At 45.1% G+C, this 23,738-nt stretch overlaps 1 protein-coding gene across 1 annotated transcript in view; it reads right to left on the minus strand.

Annotated features, from left to right (window-relative positions):
* magi1b (membrane associated guanylate kinase, WW and PDZ domain containing 1b) overlaps positions 1-23,738 on the minus strand; it is a 254,807-nt gene that overhangs the window by 46,839 nt on the left and 184,230 nt on the right. The window contains exons 11-13 of the mRNA XM_084063211.1: positions 17,433-17,618; positions 15,571-15,955; positions 13,769-14,055 (exon numbers count right to left, since the gene is read on the minus strand). Coding sequence (XP_083919337.1) covers positions 13,769-14,055; positions 15,571-15,955; positions 17,433-17,618 — 858 coding nt within the window. The remainder of the gene's footprint in view (positions 1-13,768; positions 14,056-15,570; positions 15,956-17,432; positions 17,619-23,738) is intronic.

Raw genomic sequence — 23,738 nt, forward strand, 5'->3', positions numbered from 1 at the left:
ACACACACACACACACACACACACACACACACACACACACACACACACACACCTCACACTTCTCACATAAAACCAGAGTCCATTCCCCCACCCTGTACAACCATGACGAGTCTCATGCGTGCCAGATGAGCGGTCCTTTATCAACGATGTGCCCGTGCATTAACAGAAAGCCGTCCATGCAGAGATATCATTAGAGGATCTGCAACATGCCGTTGCTGTCGGGCAGAAACCTCTTATCTCCATATTTAAACTTTTGGTATTTTTTTTGCACATTAACCCCCTACTTGATCGTACTACAGCATCACACAAAAGTAAGAAAAAATAGCAGATCTGCAAGCTCGAAACGCGGCGCGAAGCGACACGTTTTGCGCTTGTAGATCCGCTATTTTTTAACTTGAATCCTGAAAAGTAACAGGTTACATGAGGTTTCCACCCGAAAGAGACGATGTGCACAAAAGCAGAACGTTTTCAAATAATCATAGTGGAGTAAAAGTTCAATATTTGCCTTTGAGATGTAGTGGAGTAGAGGTAAGTAAGTAAGTAAGTATTGAAAATTGGAAATACTCCAGTAAAGTAAAAAATACCTCAACATTTTTAGGTAAGTACAGTACTTGAGTACATGTACTTAGTTACTTTACATCCGTGCCTGTTCCTGCATTATACTTATGCATGTGTTCAACATTCATGTCAGCCGCTGTGGCGAATTGAATAATTCCCGAGAGTGTAATTCCCGAGAGTGTACAAATTGAGAGTGTACAAATGGAACCATTTGGTTCCATTTGTACACTCTCAGAGTTACACACCCGTAAGGGGCCATTTGGAAACCCATGAGGGTCCCTGGACCCCAACTTTAGACCCACTGGTGTAGCAGAGTGTTTCCAGTGAGCCAACATGCACAATATCAGCACCCTGACTCTGTTTGACCAGAATGGAACAGAGCCTTCATTAGTATCATTGGCAACACCTGCGAATGTCTTCACAACATGGCTGCTGTGCATAGGGTGCATTAGGACTTAGGAATTGAATTTCCCGGTTTGAATTTAAGGTTGCGTTCCCGTCATCCATTCTTCCATATACTTGTAAACCTTTGTATTGTCACGTTTCAACTATTCATGTTCACAAGTTCGTGAACATAACTTCGCGCTGTGCTGCGAGCTTGCTCTCTCTCCCCGTTTCAAACATCTGTATTCACTCACATCATGGCAGCGACACAGGCAGCATGTCTGTAGCTGTTCTCTTCTACTGCTAAGCTCCCTATTTTCCCCCCCCGCCATCCCTTCAATCAATACGTCTTTCATTTATCAGCGTCGTATTACCTATACACTCAAACGCGTACTGTATATGCGCAAGCACGTGCAGCGGCACAAACACGAGCACAATGACATGTCTGTGTGTGGCTATGCATAAGCTCACTCTCGGTTCTTATTTTAGACTGGTTCATTCATATCTTGTTATTTAATATCTTAACGTCTTTTCGCATTCCGTCTTGTTTAAATACAATTCTGTATTGTTTTTTTTACGTAACAAAATTCGGCCCCGATTCAGCGTTTCAACTGCAAACATGAATAAATCGATTCAAATTAAATCAACAAAAGCCTCCGGTTTAACAGGCAATTGTCCTCTCTCTCCGTCCGACACAATTAAATGTGTCTCTGCAGTCTGTCACAGTGCATGTAGCAGTACACCTTGAGATTTACAAAGGTACGTGCGCACGGGGGAAGAAAAGGCAGAGAGACGCTGACCGAAATGCATGGCACGCATGCACATGCTAAAAAAAAACAGTGTTCCGTGGACACACGGCCCCTAAAGGTGGGACTGGAAAAAAAAAGGATTAACAGTAATTGTTGTACCGGCTCATGTGGAGGAATCCATTGCATACCAATGGAGACACACAGGCTGATATAAAGCAATATATGGTCTCTGTCGGGTGGAAACCTCATATGTCCAAAGCTGTTACTTTTCAGGATTCTAATTCAAAAGCATCAAAAGTAGCAGATCTACAAGCTCGAAACGCGTCGCTTCGCGCCGCGTTTCGAGCTTGTAGATCTGCTGCTTCTGATGCTTCTTGGGTGACGCTGTGGTATGATCAAGCAGGGCGTTCATTTACGAAGAAACACAAACAAAAGTTAGAATATGGAGATAAGAGGTTTCTGCCCGACAACAGCGATATCCTTGACTGAACACCCCCCCACCCCCCCGCCCCCCAACGGAGAGGGACTGCTAGAGTCAACCTGGGAGCACAGTGGTCACTAAATGGTGGCCATTACTGAGCAGATTATGATGTCCGCTACTGCGTGTGTGCGTGCGTGCCCCTGTATATGTGTGTGTGTGTGTGTGTGTGGACACACTGTTAGATCTGGCCTCGGAGCGATGGCTTCCGACAGGCCGGCCCATCTGTCACCGTGGCGACAGTGCCTGGCGACCGCAGGGACGGACAGACGGTCTCCAAGCAACCGTTGTTGGGGTGAGCTAGCTTCTCCCCCCTCAGCACAGTGACGGACTGAAAGCCCGCACGTCAGCTGTGTGTACAATACCAGTACCTGAATGAGCACTGTGCACAGCCACACCATGTCTCTCTCTGCGTGCGTGTATGTGTGTGTGTGTGTGTGTGTGTGTGTGTGTGTGTGTGTGTGTGTGTGTGTGTGTGTGTGTGTGTGTTTTCCTATACTTGTGAGCACCAAATGTCGCCACAAGTATAGTAGAACTTGAGAAATAAGACATTCTCACAAGAGAATGTATTTATTGTTTTATGGTGATTTCTTTAGTTGAGATTGAGGTTGGGGGGGGTTAGGGTTAGGTATTTAGAGGTTATGTTTAGGGGTTAGGGTTGGAGTAATGCCTGATTTATACTTATATATTTGTATACACCAAACATAGCCTATACACGAATCCACAGAGCACTGCCCTCTAGTGTCAGACTCTTGCTGCGGTGAGCATAAACTGCTTTTGTACTAGCTAAATGCTCTGGCTCACTGGTTCACAAACGTTTTCGTGTCAAGGACCCCCAAATGTATATATATATTTGGCCGTGGACCCCCATTTGAACATTTATTGTGCCAGAGACCCCCGGAGGAGAATATTTGTGTCTAATATCCTTGAATTTACATGTGGCAGACGTGCATACAAAGGTGACTTTGTGTGGGGTGACCCCCCCACCCCCCCCCCCCCCCCCCCCACACACACACACACACACACACACACACACACACTAACACGCACACGCACCAGACAACAACAGATCTGAAACATTTTCATTTGTCTATGAAATATGACCACAATTCCTCATGTCCCAAGAGAGAAATGGGAGCACTTCTTTTTCTCTAGCCTGCTTCATGGCATTTACTGAAAACAAGAGGGTAAGATCCCCTCACTCACTCTCTCACACTCACACACACACACACACACACACACACACACACGCAGGAAACCCCAGTGCACGTTATCTGCAGAGCATTGTCATGGAAACAAAGGACGGTGCGATTGGCGAAGATTTACGACTCGCGCCCCGGCTGGCCGTATGTGCAAAGACAGGAGGATGAGGGGAGAGGAGGAGAGGAAAGAAAGGCCAGAGAGCGTCTCTGTCGCGTGGAAACCTCATATGTGCAAAAAGCTGTCGCTTTTCAGGGTTCAAATACAAAAAAACGGGCGCTAAAGCAGGGCGCTAATTTAGGGAAAATGCCGCTGTAGTATTATCAGGTGGGGCGATAATAGGCTCTATGCACAGCAGCCATATTGGGAATGAATTGGGCCTCTTCTTACTTCCTTCACAGGTGTTACCAATGATACTAATAAAGGCTCTGTTCCATTTAGTGTGGCATAGTGGTTGTCTTATTTTCAAGGACCGCCATAACTCTGAGAGTGTACAAATGGAACCAAATGGACCCGTAAGGGTCCATTTGGTTCCATTTGTACACTCTCAGAGTTACACACCCACCATAAGGGGCCATTTGGTTCCATTTGTCCACTCTCAGAGTTACACACCCACCATAAGGGGCCATTTGGGAACCAAAATGGAGTGTTTCTAGTGAGCCAACATGCACGATATCAGCACCCTGACCAGAATGGAACAGAGCCTTCATTAGTATCATTGGTAGCACCTGTGAAGTAAGTAAGAAGAAGCCCCAATTTCTTTCCAATATGGCTGCTGTGCATAGAGCCTATTTACGAGGGGGAAAAAAAAAACACAAAACAGTTAGGACACGGAGATAAGAGGTTTCTGTCCCGACACGAAACGAAAGGCAAGGAAAAGGAGGGGAGGTGGAAGAGGCTGGCTGGTCCCCATGGGCGCAACAAGCGGTGAATCACACGCCAAAGAAAGTCTACAGTCAGCGGCCGGGAGGCAGCAAGGCAGCAAGGCAGCAAGGCAGCAGTGGCGGTGGTGGTGGTGGTGGTGGTAGGAGGAACGCCGGAGCCTAGCAGGCAGTGCTTGTTCTGCAACGCTGTTTGCTATGGTGCCACTCCAATGTGCAGTCAGCAGAAATGTTTAATGCAAAGTGTGCAAAAGAAAAAGGAGAGGGGGGGCGGGGGGGGGGGGGGGGGGGGGAGAAGGTACTTCCTGTCCTTACATTGAATTAATTATCTCTTGTTCTGCACGGTCGGGGACCCGTCGTCATAATCACTGTTTATCTCTTTATCGATGGGTAGCGGTTGGTTGTGTTTCTCTCTGTGTGTGCTTGTGCTGTGTATGGACTGTGTGTGTGTGTGTGTGTGTGTGTGTGTGTGTGTGTGTGTGTGTGTGCATGCGTGCGCGTACTGTATAGCGTTGCTGCCGGGCAGAAACCTCTTAACTCCATGTTTTAATTGTTGTGTTTTTTTTGGTAAATTAACGCCCTACTTGATCATACTACAGCGTCACACAAAAAGCATCAAAAGTAGCAGAAGTTTGAAACGCGAAGCGACGCGTTTGGAGCTTGTAGATCTGCTACTTTTGCTATTTTTCGAATTTGAATCCTGAAAAGAAACAGTTTTTGGACATATGAGGTTTCCACCCGACAGAGACGATGTATACTTTATAAGTGTGCCCATGCGCATGGGGCGTGTGTCCTCAAAAAACACTGATCGGGCAGAGAGTGCATTTTGACAAGAGGCATTTACAAGCTGTCGATAAGTGCTGTCTAGTCTGCCAGTGATGCGCGCTGCGTTTCCCTTTTCCCCAAGCTGGAAGCTACAGTACGCATATCCAGGAAAATAAATAAATCGGGCTCTCTGTTTCTGTTTGCGAAGAAACTATAAATCACATTCTAATAGCTCTTAAAAGGGAAGGGCAGGGGAGAAAAAACATAAAATGCAACCCGAGAGAGAACAATTCCCGAGCATCCTGGGGTAATGAAGCTTTACCTGTTGAGAAAAGGCACCGACAGGAAATAATGTCGCGTGGCCGGCCGGCCATTCCGGTGATGATCTAAGACTGCGACATTACCGCGCCTGCTGGGCTGGGCGGCCAGGGCTCTGTGTTTGTTTTAAAGGAGATAATGACAACACCGCACGGTTGCTGGAGTTCAAAAGAACGCTTAGACTTTTTTTTGGTTGAGTGGTGCCAGCCACTCCTACACTTGACCGTGTGTGTGTGTGTGTGTGTGTATGTGTCCGTCCGTCCATCCGTATTTTTGAGCACGGCCTCAACAGCTGCAGCTGATTGCAACACACAGATGCAACCAGTTACACTAATTAACTCATCACAGGTACCACTCTCTTCACACTGGGTGTGATTTTTTTTTAATGGTTTCGGTCCTGTCCTGTCATGGCCTGGCCTGGCCTGGCCTGGGGGGGTGGGGGTGGGGGGAGGCTCATCGCCCAGCAGCGACCAAGTATGTCACCAAGTGATTGATGACACATGAGTGTAAAGAGAGAGGGAAAGAGAGAGAGAGAGGAAAAAAAAGAGAAGGCTGAGCAGAGTGACAGTGGGGGGGTGGGGGTGGGGGTGGGGGGTGTTCTGCCTCTGCCCCACCACCACCCACACACCCACCTCTTTCATCATCCTCCATCTGATCCTCTTGATATCCCTCTATCCACCTCTCTCTCTCTCCCTCTTGCTCTCTCCCTCCCCTCCTCTACTGCGGCGGCTAGCCTCCCATTTTCTCCAAATGGCCAAAAAGCAATCGCTGCAGCCATAAGTGCAGATTACGTTGCATTGATTGCAGCACCTGCCCAGCCTTACAAACAGGTGAAAGCAAAAAAACATTCCGTCGTGGCCGAATGCGACTCTAGTCTAGCACCCGAACGGAGACAACGACAATTTTGTTTTCCCATTCTTCAAGTGACTTTAACGGCAAGAGCTTGTGCTGTTACAGCCGAAGGTAAAAAAAAGTACTAATGCATGCCAAGAGTAACTTTTTTTGCAGTATCCAAACACAGAATGTTATCAAATGTAACTCAAAATCGTCCCCCGGCTGATTTCTTTTATTTTTGGAACGCAGTTCTTATATGACGCAATCTAAGATTTCTCCATGGGGATTTTCATAGCCAGAGGCCATGGCTATTTTGGGGGCCCTTGGCAAGAGGGACACGCCTGGGATCAACCCCTGGTATATGCACCTTGAGCCAAGCAGATTTTTGCTGATTAAAAAAGGCAGCACGGCAGCAGGTGCCAAACGCGTTCCGTGACGGACCCCGTGGCATTTTACGGGAGCGGGGGAGGGGAGGGGAGGGAGGGGAGGGGAGTAAAGCACGCCCCGTGCCATACCGCGAGCCATTCCGGGGGCCAAAAAAGTGAATTATGTCAGAGCCACCACAACGGAGAGAAGCAAAGGCGTAGGAAAAAGGGAGTGCATTAGGACTGTGTAATTAGACAAATGAAGGCAACGACGCGGCGTGAAAGCACATCGCTGATTGAAGTCGTAAATCACCCCCCCCCCCCCCACCCCACGTGCGTACATTTTGCTGTGTGTGTGTGTGTGTGTGTGCGTACCCTCTTCAAGATGCCAACACGTTTTGACAGCAGAGAAAGAAGCCCTTCAAAAGAGCTCGTGTACACAGTATTAACGAGACCTTATGGGGATGTGTGTGTGTGTGTGGGGGAGGGGGGGGATCACAATAATAACACGTGTTATTATTACTACAGGTGGAGACAGTTTTAAAGAGACTGTGGGGTTCATTGAGAACACTGATGAAACCCAACACATCGTCGCTGTCGGGGCCAGAAACCTCTTATCTCCATGATTCAAACTTTGTGTGTTTTTTTTTTTACAAAATTAACTTAACGCCCTACTTGATCACACTACAGCCGCCACACAAAAGCAGCTAAAGAAGCAGGTCGACAAGCTCGAAACGCGGCGCCGAGCGCCGCGTTTCGAGCTTGTCGATCTGCTTCTTTAGCTGCTTTTGAATTTGAACCCTGAATAGTCACAGTTTTATGAGGTTTCCACCCGACGGAGACGATATCCTCAGAGAGGTTTAATGCCATTCGGGGGACGGGGGACGGGGGGGACGGGGGGCTGTCACTTGTTTTCTGCTTCTTGATTCATGGATCTCACCTTCTCCCCCAACGACTGGGGGGGGAAGCAACTCAGTATGCTCCGAGTGTGTTGGGGGGGGGGGGGGGGAATACACCCGCTCACACAGTGAGAGAGAGTGAGGGAAAGAGAGAGAGAGAGACTAATGAAAGCGTACGTATGCACACAGAGCCCCCCCCAACCCCCCCGGGATTGGTTTGTATATGCATGTGGGCGAGAGAGAGAGAGAGAGAGAGAGAGAGAGAGAGAGAGAGAGAGAGAGAGAGAGAGAGAGAGAGAGAGGGGGCTGGGGGAATCTACACACTAGTATATAGGTGGTTGAGGGAAGGGGAGGAGAGGGGGAAGACTGAAGATTGAGCGAGAGCGAGAGAGAGAGAGATCTCCACCAATTATGAGAGTACCAGGGTCTCCCTGGCCAGGGTCTGTAATTGGACGTTACTGTGTGTGTGTGTGTGTGTGTGTGTGTGTGTGTGTGTGTGTGTGTGTGCGCGCGCACACGCTCTTGCAACGTTTGCTCGGTGCGAGGAGATTGAAGATGTGCAGTAAGCAAAGCTGACATCAGGAGCCCAATTAGAGGCAGACGCACATCGACACGAGTGAAGAGAGAAAACACAGTAATTAAGGCTCCGTGGCAAGAACCTGTCTCTTTTCTTGATCTGTTTGGGTGTGTGTGCGTGTGTGTGTGTGTGTGTGTGTGTGCACGGCATGTATGCCTGTGCGCGAGAGAGCTCAACATATATAGTATGACACATGTGTGAGCGCGGCTGACACGTGAGGGCTGACATGTATGATCTAGTGGTCTGCCCCGTGGGGGGAAACCGCCCATGAATCCCCCCCCCCCCCCCCCCCCCGCCCGCACTGAGTCCAACGTACGGTCCGACTGCATAAAGCGCAGTAAAGCTGAACTATCTCATAGTAGACAGAGAACCTTTCTTTTTATTTGACCTTTTACCATCTGTATCTATAAAATCCCACGAATCCCTGTGTGCACTGTATCTACTGTATGTCTGTACGGGCCCTTTGCCTATATCTCGAGAACTGAACATCCACTCGACTTCACACACTCGGGCGGGTTTAATGCGGAGGACCCAAGGAATTGCAGAGTCGAGTGTGAAGCCGATCAGTTGAGAAGTTCTCCAGAACCGCACTTAACTCTTTCACTGACAGACTTATTTCTGGCTGCGTTCACCCACTGCCAGCAATTTTTCGATTTTCTTACCTTTGGAAGTAATCACAGAATATTCATCTCCAGTATGATCAATCCCCTGATAGTTGGTAATCACGGGGTGTTTCACTGTGCTTCCGCGAGAGAAAAATAAGTCATCGCTGGGCTTCATTCAGAAAACTCAACTAAATTTCGACTTCAGTATTAGCGCTGCTCCTAACTAATGTCAGATTCACGTGTGTGTCTTGATTTGTGTGCATACAGGTGTATTAACGATGAATCCCACTCGTTGTTATATTTGACGCGTGTGCCTGTGTGAGTCATTGGCACAGATCAATGCACCATTTGACACTACAAAAGGCATGCACCAAAGGGCCGTCTGCAACAAGCCTAATTATACTTAGACGCTTGTCAAAAAGAGCAGATTAGCAAGCTGTCAACGCATCGTGACACCTTGTCAACTTGTCGGTAATATCTGGTGTTTTTGGCAAAGGATTCACACATGCGATGGATTATTTACGGAACTTTTGTCAGAGTGAAATTAAAGGATTGTTCTCGTTAAGGTCATACAAACCTTTTCAATTAAGTTATTCCTGTGATAATCTTTCTTTGTTTGAAAATTTGTTCTCAGCAAACCTCCCCTGGGTAAATAAAGGTGAAAAAAAAAAGAGCCGCATTAGACATCATGAAATATTGTGAATGCTTCCCCCAACTGCCACCACCATCCACCACACACTGGCAGACACGGCAAACACGCTAAGGGACATAATTATGTTCAGCTCTGAAGGCAAAAAATAAATAGATAATATTTTTTGAATTTGTATCATGTCTAAGCCCAGTTATGCGAAATGAGCAATACATTGTTATTCTTAAAAAAATCTTCTAACAAACATGTTAAAAACACTGAAACATTTTTGTTTGAGGTTCGGCACGACTACAGTAATTGATTTAGCATGAAGACAAAGGCAGTCTAATTGTTGCCTTCACACCTGTTTACAGACGCATACGCACGTCTCAGAGCAGCTGTGAGCTGTGTGTACCGACAAACAAATACAGCTAAGAAGAATGAAGAATCACACAGTGCTTGTGCTTTAAGATCAATATGATTGTAAGAAGTACCTTTCATGAATATTGTCTTTCTGATGCGTTTTTTTTTCTCTCAAAACACACCAAGGCCAGGCAGCTCTTCTAGTAGCAACAATTTGAAAAGCCTTTATTACTTGGCTAGTTCATCAACAATAAAAACCAACATGCTTCGGCTTCTTCCATATTTTCTACCGGAAGAACTGCCTTGGCATACTATTTGATATAATTATGCAAACTCCCTACTAAAGACCACCTTCTACTCATCAGGTACCTTCCTGAGTGCTCCGTTTGCCATTTTCCAAAACAGTAAAGGGCTTGAAATACGTCGTGCACCGAAAATAGCAGATCTACAAGCTTGCAGAAGTCGTCCCTTGTCGGGTGGAAACCTCATTATGTCCAAAGCTGTTTCTTTGCAGGAATAAAATTCAAAAACGGCAAAAGTAGCAGATCTACAAGCTCTAAACACGTCGCTTCTCACCGCGTTTCGAGCTTGTAGATCTGCTACTTTTTGTGTGACACTGTAGTATGATCAAGAAGGGCGTTAATTCACGGAAAAGAAATATGGAGATAAGAAGTTTCCGCCACGGCAGCAACAATATGCTATTTTCGGCGTGCAAACATGCCTTGTGAAACGTGAATACTAACCATACCACTCACCTGCTATTACTCCCTTTTACCTGAGGAGGTAATAAATCTGTTGCGGTGGACTCTCAAAGTGAGTGGTATGTCAGTCAGTATGGTTTACATAACCCCTGCTAAACCCCCGTCTGTTATTGACAAGCACATAAAGACTGAGCATTATGGAGCTGTGGAGCGCTTTTATAGGCGTGTTGTGTACACTAGCGCCACGAAGTAATGTCTCTCATTAATAAAGACAGGAGAGGAATGGAGTGGCTTGGAGTGCGCGTGTGCGTGTGCATCTCAAAAAAGGCAACGAAGGAGACAGCGAGGGCGGGAGACTGAACAAGAGAGAGAGAGAGAAGGAAGGAAGCGAACTACAATGTTGTTACAAGGCCACCGTTCGTCCAACCAATCCTCCCCTCCTGCCAGTTCTGAGGATTTATCCTTACAGGCGAGATAAAACACACACACACACACACACACACACACACACACACACACACACGCACTCCCGCACACAAAGACCTTTCAATCGCTCAAATTAATAAGGCACGGGGCCGGCTACCAACCGCCCTGACAGAGAAAACGGTCCAATTACTTGTATCACACGGCGCGTTTAGAGCTCTGGAGGTCTCCAAGACTGGTGCTCGTGATGTGGGGGGGGGGGGGGGGGGGGCGGGGCCGGGGGGACTAGGGGGAGAAAAGGCCCAAATTCAATCATCATCATTGCAGTTTTTATCCTCCGCGTAGCGCTCAGAGTCTCTCTCCATTTAGTGCTTTTGTGTGACGCGGGGTTTTTCAATCACAGGTTTGACAAAAGCGCGCGTGGCGGACGACGGCATTCAACCGGCCCATCGGCAAAGATTGGCATTCGTGGAAAATAATAGGAGACACACTGAGTTTTTTTTTTTTTTTACCGCGCAGCAGTCTAGTCGTGGTTGCATTAAAAAAAAACAGTCCCTGCACAGTGGTGGTAGCATCTCTAAAGCGTGCTGCCTTCGGCTTCATCCACAGACTAAAAATGAGACACCGTGGTCACCAACAACAACAAACACAATCGAAAAAAGACGGGGACAGACGGACGACAACTTAGCAGCTTACACTGTAGGAAATCACATCTCCAGCAGAGAGAGAGAGAGAGAGAGCGAGAGTGTCAGAGAGAGAGAGAGGGAGAGAGCGAGAGAGAGAGAGAGAGTGTCAGAGAGAGAGAGAGAGAGAGAGAGAGAGAGAGAGAGAGAGAGAGACAGAGAGAGACTACTTTGCTTCTCCATCTGTTCATAGTCCCTTCTTCTCTGTCTCTCCTTTTTAACTTTTCCTTCCTCGCGTTATGACAGCTCCCGCCATGCAACGCGCCACTGACTCCCCAAGTAACTCCATCTCGGGACCCATCTCCCAACGTCCTTCACTGATCCGCCCATCTCATTCCACCCCAGATTCGGCACAAACATGGGGATGAATTCATTCTGCTATTACGCCACCACAACGTGGAACGCCCTAACCTAACAGCCATCAAAACAGTGTGACTCCCTACCCTCTTTAAAAAAAAAAAACGCCATAAAAGAGCACCTGACTGCAAAAGAAATGACCCCCCCCCCCCCCCTGTTTTTCTTTTACTGCTCCTAGTATTGATGATTGCTGGTATAGTATTGTATGTCTTTATACGTCTTGATGAATTGAATACATAGACCCACAATGGAAACGAGCCCTCAAGGCTTTTTGTGTTAGCATTTTAGCATCATTGCATTACTGTAACTGTACCTCTGTACTTTTTAGCAAACTGTTAATCAGTGGTGGGAAAAGTACTCAAATGTTTTACTTAAGTAAAACTATCAATACTGCAATAAGTAAAAGTCCGGAATTCAAAATTGACTTGAGTAAAAGTACACAAGTATTGGTAACCAAATGTACTTAAAGTACCAACGCGACGCGTTGTGAGCTTGTAGATCTGCTATTTTCAAACAGCCTAGGTATAAAATAGGGCTAAAGTGGTTAATGTATGTTTCATAATGTGATAATTAATATCTGCAAAGTAACTAGTAACTAAAGTTTTCAAATAATTGTAGTGGAGTAAAAGTACAATGTTTGCCTCTGAGATGTAGTGGAGTAGAAGTAAAAGTATAGACAATTGGAAATACTCCATTAAAGTAAAAGTACCTCCAAATTGTACTTAAGTACAGTACTTAAGTAAATGTACTTAGTTACTTTACACCACTGCTGTTAATAACGTATTCAATCAATCAATCAATTCCAACATCCTTCACTTGCTCAATCTATTCATAGATATTCAGCTCATGCCTTCTTCTTGTAGAGGTCATTTCAACTGCTCCTCTGTTCCTTCATACTGTCCCTCTCTCTACGTTAGCTTCCTTTCCACCATGCTTCTACTCGTTTGCTCGCTTGTTTACCATCAATGCATTTTCTATGGGAGGCAAATAAGTGATCTTTCTTTACTGGCTCAATGCAACATAAAGACAGAGACCACTTCGTCTCTGTCATGGGTAGAAACCTCATGTGTCCAAAACTGTTACTTTTCAGGATCAAAATTCAAAAGTATCAAAAGTAGCAGGTCAAAACGCGCCGCGCTGCGAGCTCGCAGATCTGCTACGTTTGATGCTTTTGTGTGACTGTGTTGTATGATCAAGTAGGGCGTTCATTTACGCAAAAAAACACAAAAAGTTAGAATATGGAGACAAGTGGTTTCATTTTCCTTGCAGCACAACCACAAACTGAACATCCGTCAGAAGAACATCTACAGCGGTTACCCGTTAAGACCTGGAACGCATCAGTGTCACTTAAGATTTCTTTGGCTATTCAAAAATAGCAGATATACAAGCTCATAGCGCGGCACTCGGTGCCGCGCTATGAGCTTGTATATCTGCTATTTTTGACAACATTTTTTGGGGGGATTTTTTTCAAAAAACTGTTAGGATTTAGAAAACTTTTATAAATCGCCTCAGGTCTTAATGGGTTAAAGGACGACTTCACCATTTTTCAACCTATCTTCATATACAATAGGTCTTCACTAATGCTCATGATAAAATGATAAAGAAAAAAATCTACTTGGTCTGTGTCTCATGAGGGCTGTGGACAGTCCAGAAACCTGTCTACCAGTGACATCATCGTTAGGCAGGATTTTTTTTTTCCAAAAAGATTAAAAATAAATATTCAGATTTTTATTAAGGCGAGAACAATGGGATCTATTATTGCATTGCAACTTTCCAGGAATACAAAGCCTGCAGTTTCTATTAGCCTGGATTCCCCATCGATGATGTCACTGGTAGACGGGTTTCTGAACTGTCTACAGCCCTCCTCTGAGACACAGACTGATTAGATTTTTTTTTTACCATTTTATCATGAGCATTAGTGAGGACCTATTATATGAAGATATGTTGAAAAGTGGTGAAGTCGTCCTTTAACAAAGTGGACGGAGCCCCCCCCCCCTCACCTCGTTGCACCAGCATGGTGACCTCGCTGCCCTTGGGACACTTGCTGAGCAGGTCCACCACCTGGTTGTGGGTGAGGCTCTGCACGTTCCGCTTGTTCACCTCCACGATGATGTCCCCTTCCTTGAGGCCGCGGCAGCGCGGGTAGTCCACGATCTGCTTGACCCGCTGCCCGCCGCCGCCGGGGCTGTCGGCGATGGTGAAGCCGAACCCTTTGTCGCCCTTCTCCATGTGCACGGTGATGAGCTCCGGCTGCGCCGCCACCGACGATGCCAGCGTGGCGTCGCTGCTGAAAAATATAATATAAGTGTACTAATAGAATCAAAAGTATACTTTGGATTTTTGTACTTAATTAAAAGCATGTTAAAAATAAACGTATACAAAGTATACTTAAAAAAAGACTTGAAAAGCATTCTAAATATGATAAAAGTGTTTTAATAATACACTTTTACACTACTGATAATGTACTGTAATCCCGTTTAAAGTAGATTTACGACACACTAATGATATATAATTGCACTAAAAGTGCATTTAGACCGCTCGTGGGTATACTTTTCACTACTGTACTAAGTATACTTAAAGGACAACTTTGTTTTTTACAACCAAGGTTTATGTTTTAGATTGTAATTAAAGTAAATAAAAGATGAGTGTTACATTTTTTTAATTTACTGCTTTCTATTGTTTTAGCAATTTTTGTGTTTTTTTTTTACAGTGGGCGGGGACATTCTGTCCTGTGGCTAAATATGTCTTTTTTTTACACAATAACCCAGCGTTTTCTTTATTATTATTTACAGTAGCTCTTCTAGCCCCCAATAACTCACATCTGGCCATCAAAGACCACAGGACCTTTTTTATTGTGTAAAAAAGGCATATTTAGCCACCGGACAGAATGCCCCCGCCCACTGTAAAAAAGATTGCGAAAATTGCTAAAACTATAGAAAGCAGTAAATGAAAAAAAAATAACACTCATCTTTTATTTACTTTAATTGCAAGCTAAAATATAAACCTTCGTTGTAAAAAACAAAGTTGCCCTTTAAAGTTTGTAAGAAGTTGTACGAATTTAGCACACAATTTGCACTTTTAGTATACTCAAGCATACCTTAAAGGCATTGTAGGGAACATTAAGCCTACATTTAAAAAATATGTATATATATATTTTTTGCATTTTCTCCCCTCTATCAGCCACTATATAATGATGCTGGGGTGTTTTCCTTCATTGAAACACAGTCCTCTGTCTGAAATCCGTATTTTCCCTTCTGTTTATGTTCATGTTGTTTATGTCCGGGTCGTAAATTAACGCACGCATGTGCGTGTCCGTGCGCGTCCGTGCCCGTATCAACTTTTTACTTTCGGTTTTAAAACGCTCTCAAACTTCTTTTTTGAGGCACATAATTTACTTTTAAAAAATCGTTTGGATAGAATTTAGTTGTTTAGCTTCATATATGTGGTCAATTTATCATGAAAGAGCCTATTTAAAAATATAAATTCAGAGAACCGTAGGGTCGGGCATTTCCGCGAATTGTATCCGCATAAGGCAACCTATTTTGGGCATGACTCATTTAAAAAGTCCCCCCTGCGTCACCCCCTGGTGGTCGGGGAAAAGAACTGCTGGAGGGGCGGTGTTTGACAACAGTTTTTTTCTTTGATTATGTCTGAACTCCCTACAATGCCTTTAAGTAGTAATTTATTAGCACTTGAGTACACTTAAGTTCAATTTAAGACGGCCAAAATAGTACATCCATACTAAAAATACACTTGAATACATTCATCAAAAGTATACTTTTAGCATGCTACTTTTTTTTACCTGGGGTAGCCGCCGTGCTGCGAGGACGTGTCGGACCCCGCCGGCGGGCTGTGCGAGCGGGGCAGGCCGTTGAGGCCGTGCGGCGGCCCCCCCTCGCCGCCGTGGTTGTTGTTCTTCTGGCTGCCGTGGCTGGAGGGCGAGTCGTAGGCGCCGCCGCCGCCCCCGTCCTGCCCGTTGACGATGATGATGGGCTCCTTGTTGTCCAGGATGGCCACCGAGGTCACCAGGCTGGTGTTGGGGTCGTCGGGGTCGAAGGGCAGCGGGTAGCCGCGGCACAGCTCCAGGTTGACCATGGAGCCGATCTGGATGGACTGGAAGATCTTCACCACCTGGGCGTGGGTGTAGCCCAGCACGCACGTGTCGTTGACGCTCACGATCACGTCGCCTTTTTGAAACACGGTGGAAAGGAAGTGGCGGGGGGGGAAAAAAAGGTTTGTTTTAGCGAACGAGCGATTTCGTTCACGGCAATGATTCGTTCAAATGATTCGTTCAAATGATTCGTTCAAATGATTCGTTCAAATGATTCGTTCAAATGATTCGTTCAAATGATTCGTTCAAATGATTCGTTCAAATGATTCGTTCGCGTTCTCGTTCGGTAGCGCTATTTTCTAGCGTTAAAAATGTACTCGAGTAAAAGTACACAAGTATTGGCATCAGAATATACTTAAAGAACCAAAAGTAAAAGTACTAACATATTTGAAAATAGCCTAGGTATGAAATAGGGCTAAAGTGGTTAATGTATGATGTATGTTTTATAATGTGTGAAAAACACCATCGCGGGAGCATCTTTTTTTTTTTTAAGTCGCGCGTGAACCTAACAGTTTCAGAAAGTGAACGAGCTCGTTCGCGGCAATGAACTAGTTCTTTTGAACGAATCGATCGTGAACGACACATCACTAGTGGAAAGGAAGGGGAGAGACAGTCAGGCGTGGATGTGCGTTTGATTCCACAAACAAACAAAGAATATTCACTGTTTTACACCAGAGGTTCCTACACTTTTCAGCTCAATAGTAAACGTACAATAATAATAATTAATTCAAGTCAACTAAAACTGACGAAAAATGTGCGTCGACTACCTTTTTTCACTGACGAAATGAAATAAAAAAGATGACTGAAACTAAGACAATTTCGTCAACAAATAAAAACCAGACTAAAATGTTAGTGAGGGACGAGTGGAGAAGAGAGCCAGTAAAACTAAAAGACAAGTCATTTTATGTTTGGTTGTGCTTGGGTGTTGCGCTCTGAAAATAGCAGATCTACAAGCTCCCGACACGTTGCGCTGTGCGCTTCAGTAGTGTCCCTCCTGGATCTGACAGTAGTGTGAGATACAGTACAACTAGAAGGCAAGTCATTTTACGTTTGGTTTGCCCTCGGGTGTTGCAATCTGAAAAGAGCAGATCTACAAGCTAATGGCGTGTCGCAGCGCGGCGCGTTGTAGAGCGGCTATTTTCAAATCTGCCAATACGACGCCATACATTTTTACATTTTTAACCCATTAAGACCTGGAACGTATCTATGTCACTTTAGATTTCTTTGGCTATTAAAAAATAGCAGATATACAAGCTCATAGCGCGGCACCGAGTGCCGCGCTACGAGCTTGTATATCTGCTATTTTTGAAAAATCGTGAAAAATATATTTTTATATTTTTTTCATATTTTTTTTTAGGATTTGGATTTTTTTTAGACGCGGCCTCAGGTCTTAATGGGTTAAAATACATTTTTGACGACAAAATCAACTGTAGGTTTAATTGACTAAAATCTTATGATACTTATGACTATGACTAAAACTACATTACATTTTATTCAAACTACGACTAAACTAAATAAAAAAATCGCCGTCAAAATGAACACTGCAGACCAACCTGTCTCCATTTTCCCATCGAGGGCGGCGGGTCCGTCCAGGACCAGACTCTTGATCTGGAGGAACTCGTCCGGCTCGTCTCCCCCCACCACCGTGAAACCGAACCCTCTGCGGCTCTTCTTCAGTTTGGTGTTGATGAAGGTGCCCTTCAGCTCTGCTGGGTTCCGTGTGAAGAATGGCTTTCCTCCTGGACATAACACACACATACAGATGTGACACTTCAAAACTTCACACGTTACTGTTCTTTCCCTGAAAGTGCCCTGAAAATGCTTTTTTTTCTGCCCTAAAAAATGCACTGTTTTGCCCCTGAAAAGAAGTTGTCACTACACACCCCCGTTTTTCCCTTCAACAGACATCCATATACATGAGAACAAAAGAATGTGTGTTGAAGAAGGTGTCAGACTCATTATGAGGCGAAAGGTGATTTGAAGAGGTCCTTGACCAGTTGCTCAAATTAATTAGCATCATAAAAGCAGTGATCATCAAAATAATTCAGCATTTTAAATGCCCTTCTTTGTCCCTCTTATTGCCCTGGGAATCCCCTGAAAATTTACTGTCTTGACTCTTGGCGATGGCAGGACATTTGAAGTTTTGAAATGGCACATCTGTACAGTACACACACACACACAGACGTTTCTGTCACACTTGTACCAATGAAACCAGGGGTTCTCAAACTTTTTCACGTCAAGGACCCCCAAATTGACACTTATTAGCCCGCGGACCCCCATTTGCAAAGATATGCCAGGGACCCCCATAAGAGAAGATTTTTACGTCTCTAAAGCAGTGATTCTCAACCATTTTAATTTCAAGGAGCCCCAGTTTGACATGCATTAGGGCTACGGACCCCCATTTAATGGCATTTCCATCTCTGGGACCCCAATTCATATTGTAAAATCAATGTTAATCTAACTCTGAGAGTGTACAAATGGAACCAAATGGACCCTAACGGGTCCATTTGGTTCCATTTGTACACTCTCAGAGTTACAGACACATAAGGGTCCATTTGGTTCCTGTCCATCATTTAGCTGGGTACCCCCTGGAACCCCCTCAAGTACCCCTGGGGGTCCCCGGACCCCACTTTGAGAACCAACGAATTAAACAATCCAAAGAAAGCAATCTTAGCTGCCACTGTTCTGGGTTAGATCACATGATAGATCGTTTCTCAAGAAAGATTCTGCTAACAGCAGAATCTGTCAGCACCACTGCCCTAAACGTGTAGCGTTGCTGTCAGTAGGAATACACACAGAGGAGGAAGTGGACTGAGAAAGGGGAGGAGCCAAACCGAGTTCCTGTCTCTACACAAAAAAGGAAGTGGTGCCCCCAGAGGCAAAAACAAAGGGGGGAAAAAACATCTTTTTTTTTACCGATTGGGTTCCTAAATCACATGATAGTTGACACATTTTTTTTGTGTCTGACATTTCCATTCAGCTTTTCACAATTTGCATAAAACAATGTTTTGCTTTAAAGGATCCGCATATTTTGACAACGGCGTTGCACATGCAAAAAAGCAAACCGTTACAGCAGCCTGCAGACTCAGGTGTGGTATGTGTGTGTGTGTGTGTGTGTGTGTGTGTGTGTGTGTGTGTGTGTGTGTGTGTGTGTGTGTGTGTGTGTGTGTGTGTGTGTGTGTGTGTGTGTGTGTGTGTGTGTGTGTGTGTGTGCATGAGCGGTTTATCAAACTGCCAGATGATTTACGACCAGCTGTTTCGGAGACGAACCCATTGGTGGCGTGACAGATTTGGTCTTGGTGAGAAGACTTGCTGAGAGCCCAGCCTCAAACTGCCAAATCACACCAGACAGGTATAACACCGGTGGTTGTCGACATGCACACATGCTGGGAACGACGCACACCTCACCTCAGCTCAAAGCGGTCTTAACCCAGTAAGACCCTGAGGCGATTCTTAAAAATGTTTTCTAAATCCTAACAGTTTTTTGAAAAAAAAGAAAAAGAAAAAAAAAGGTTTTGAAGATGTTTCAAAAATAGCAGATCTACAAGCTCATAGCGCGGCACTCGGTGCCGCGCTATGAGCTTGTATATTTCCTTCTCCGTTCCCTGCACTGGCTCCCCGTAGCGGCTCGCATTCAGTTTAAAACCCTGGTGCTAGCCTATAGGGCAGTGAAAGGAACAGCTCCCTCTTACCTCCGGGTATTGGTCAATGCCCACAACCCTACCCGACCACTCCGGTCTGCCACCAAGGGGCGACTGACTCCCCCGCCACTCAATGGTCCTTCTGGTCGATCGACACGGTCACGACTTTTTTCTGTTCTGGCCCCACAGTGGTGGAATGTACTTCCCACTGATGTCAGGACAGCAGAGTCACTGCCCATCTTTCGCCGCAGGCTGAAAACCCACCTCTTCAGGAAACACTACCCTTCCTCTTTGCCTGGCCTACTTGTTGTTAACTAGTTGTACGAATGCTTGTTTTATTGTTGAATTGTTTATTGGATCTTGTTTAGTCAATACAATTATTTGTTTTTAGCTCCTGCTCATTTGACTTAGCTATTTTGTCTCATCTGTTTCAGGAAATAGGTAGCTGATATATTGCACTTTTACCTTAGCGCTAGGTATGCTCTTGGTTGCTTGTTATTGCAGAAAATGCACTTATAACCTCTGGTGATTAGTAGCTTTCGTTCCCTACCTTTGTTGATTGCACTTATTGTAAGTCGCTTTGGATAAAAGCGTCTGCTAAATGACTGTAATGTAATGTAATGTAATGTAATGTAATGTAATGTAATGTAATGTATATCTGCTATTTTTGAATAGAGGTCTTAATGGGTTAACCCAGGCCTGAGGCCAATTCTACCGACTAAATCAGTGGTTCTCAAACTTTTTCGTGTCACGGACCCCCCAATTTGATACGTATTTGGCCAAGCAAATCCCCCCCCAGCTGGAAATGTTGTGTGCCAGCCTGCCAGGGACCATAAGAGAATATTTGTGTTAAAAAAAAAAGCGAAATTATTCAAAGCTTTTCAAACACGTTTCAAGATTTGTCAAAGATGTAAAAAAATAGCAGACGCACAAGCTTGAGCTTGTAGATCTGCTATTTATGAGAACCACTGTTCTAAATCCTAAGAGTTTTCTGGAAAAAAAAGGTAATATAGCTAAAATCTAAAATGACACAGATGCTTTCCCGGATTCAATGGTTTAAGATAGGAGAACCGCTATCTAAATTCTCTCTCTCTCTCTCTCTCTCTCTCTCTCTCTCTCTCTCTCTCTCTCTCTCTCTCTCTCTCTCTCTCTCTCTCTCTCTCTCTCTCTCTCTCTCTCTCTCTCTCTCTCTCTCTCTCTCTCTCTCTCTCTCTCTCTCTCTCTCTCTCTCTCTCTCTCTCTCTCTCTCTCTCTCTCTCTCTCTCTCTCTCTCTCTCTCTCTCTCTCTCGGTGTTCCCCGTCCGTCCACAAAGGAAATGAAGAGCGTGGAGAAAATCATTATCTGGCATTATGAATGAAATGAAGGGAGATCAGAGATGCGATAAGTCAAAATGAAGTGAGGTATTTGCCTCGGCGGCGCCGCCGCGCTGTTCCGACTTCAGAGAGCGAGGGGCGGACGGGGACGGGCAAAACGATATTGAACGAAAAGGCGGCGAGAGGAAAAGGCGAAGAGCCACCTGGATATCCGGAGAGAAGTGGAGAGGAGACGTATTAAAATGACTTGAGGACACGAAGCGGTGTGACATCAACACCGTCTAGAGGACGGAGACGGGGCTCTTTTGACTGGAAGGAAGGGGGGGGGGGGGGGGGGTGACAGTCTGAAAGGGTTTATGGGGGGGGACAGAAGGACAGGGTCTGACTCTAAGAAGGATCGGGTCAAGGAGGAACGAACGCAACTCCACCTTCCAGATTGGCCAACGAACGCTGTGCAACTACGGCAGTGGCTGCGGCGCACGCATACGATGAAAAATGCATTACCCTTGGAGTTGGTCAATGTCACCGTGTTTTGTGGCCTTTCTGCAACTCGCCTACGCGCGCGCGTGCGTGTGTGTGTGTGTGTGTGTCTGTGTAGCACCTTTTGAGTTCCATTTCTCAGAACACACACGAGATGAATGTAAAGATGGCTTTTGTGAGAATCACAACTGTTACCAGGAAGCAGAAGGAAACGTGAACGATTTTTGAATTAAGAATTTCGTCTTGAAGAAAGACGAGGCCTCGGAGGGAAACCGCACACAACGATGAAGAACCATCGTTTGAACTAAACCGCAGAGAAAGAGGCAGAGAAACGAAATAAAGGGTTATTATCGTCTCCGTCGGGTGGAAACCTCATATGTTCAAAACTGTTACTTTTCAGGATTCAAATTCAAAAATAGCAAACGCACAAGCTCAAAACGCGTTGCTTGGCGCTGCGTTTCGAGCTTGTAGATCTGCTACTTTTGATTCTTCTGTGAAAAAACGTGAAAAAAAGTTGGAGATAAGAGGTTTATGCCGCGACAGTGACGATATGGCGAATATGAGATGCATGACAAAAGGAGGGCGACACGGGGAAAGCAAAAGAAAATACGACTCAGTAGGAAGGAGGGGGAGGGGGAGGGGGTCAGGAGGAGGGGGGGGACGCGAGAAGCAGTTAATTCTCTGCCAAGCCGGTGCTAATTAGACAAGCTGCTATTGGAAGGCTTGTTTTAGGAAAGGCTGCCTACCAGGAAACGAGGAGGCACCACAGCTAACCCATTCGGTAACAAACTAAAAGGGAGAAAAAAGGGGTAAAAAATATGATTTTTCTCTGGGGGCACCATCTCCTTTTTTTCGCCCAGACACCCTTTGTTTACATCCGGGTCCTCGTGGAGGCTTCTACAGCTCTAAAAAACATCGCCGTAAACGGTAAGAAACGCCGGCACTGGATGTAACCCGTTTTTTAAAAACCTCTGGCACCCGATGTGTTAACCCATTGAGACCTGGAGCTGTGTCATTTTTCAGATTTGAGCTAAAAAGCATTATTTTACACTTTGGGCTATTCAAAAATAGCAGATATACAAGCTCGTAGCGCGGCACCGAGTGCCGCGCTATGAGCTTGTAGATCTGCTATTTTTGAAAAATCGTGAAAATGTGTGCAAATCTTTGAATATATATATTTTTAAAGCAAACATTTTTAACTCAAATCTTTGCTTCTGGGACCCCCTGGAACAACATATTTTGAGATGGGGGTCCGCGGCCAAATACATATAATTTTGGGGGTCCTTGACATGAAAAAGTTTGAGCACCACTGATATAGAAACATACGTTTTTCAGAAAACTGTTGGGATTCAGGAGACATGTAGAATCGGCTTCAGGTCTCAATGGGTTAAGAGACTACGCAACCACTAACATCGTGTCCGCTGTGTCGACTGCTACTGCTTTATTCAAAACCACAACAAAACAACGTTGATACAGAATGGGGAAACAGGCGTACATGTGGATTTAGACATGATCCCAATAAACGCAGCTGAAGTCGTATATATGTTGGAGGAAAAAAAGAACGGTGTGCACAGTATCGATTCATAATCAGCACAGGCATGGCGAAAACCCAAACACGGCCTCAGGCAACTAGGCTTGGCGGATAACTCACAGGCTGAATTATTTATTTTTTCATATAAAAATGTCAGTGTGTGAGTATAAATGTTGCATGGTGATCCTGTATTATGAATTTCCTGGCTCTACTCGTCTCAAATGATGCCTTTTGCACTTAAAACTCAATAACATTAACAGTCGTCGTGCGTATAATTCTCTGCTAAAATGAATTTCCTGTAAACCATCAATTAGGACAGGGATCTTTCAAAATGTTCAGCCCACAGACCCCTTAGCTGAGAGAGAGACAAAGCTGGGTCCCCCGCCCCCACTACATATTGTATAAAATTGTGTTGCAGATTAAACTTTGTCATAGATTTCATAGAGAGCGCAGTTTGACAGAGACTTGTTTGACAGCACTGTCATCAGTGTCAATGTTGGCTTCATGTTAATCACGGCGAGGCGTTGTGAGCTTGTAGACCTGCTATTTGCCAGACCCAGGGGGTCGGCCTAGGTCTGTCGGACGGTCGGTCTGTCTGTCTGTCCCTCTTTTCCTCCCCAGCCATTCAGGAACGCTTCAGATTTCAACCACCAGGGCATGGGGACACACATTGAATTACCTTTAATTCAACTGGTTTAAACATGTGCCGTGTAACTGTACAGGATCTGTACTTGTTGTAATTGTGGTGCCTAGTTTGGTTCATTATTGGCCATTAGATCATATTAGATCATACTTATTTATTTATGGAATAGTTCAAAGAAAGACATGTCTAAATGTGGTCATTAACTACGGTACATTAAAGGGCAATAGAGGGCCCACAACACCTGAAGGTA

Source organism: Gymnoscopelus microlampas, assembly GCF_963454915.1.
Source record: "Gymnoscopelus microlampas genome assembly, chromosome: 7".
NCBI lineage: Eukaryota > Metazoa > Chordata > Actinopteri > Myctophiformes > Myctophidae > Gymnoscopelus > Gymnoscopelus microlampas.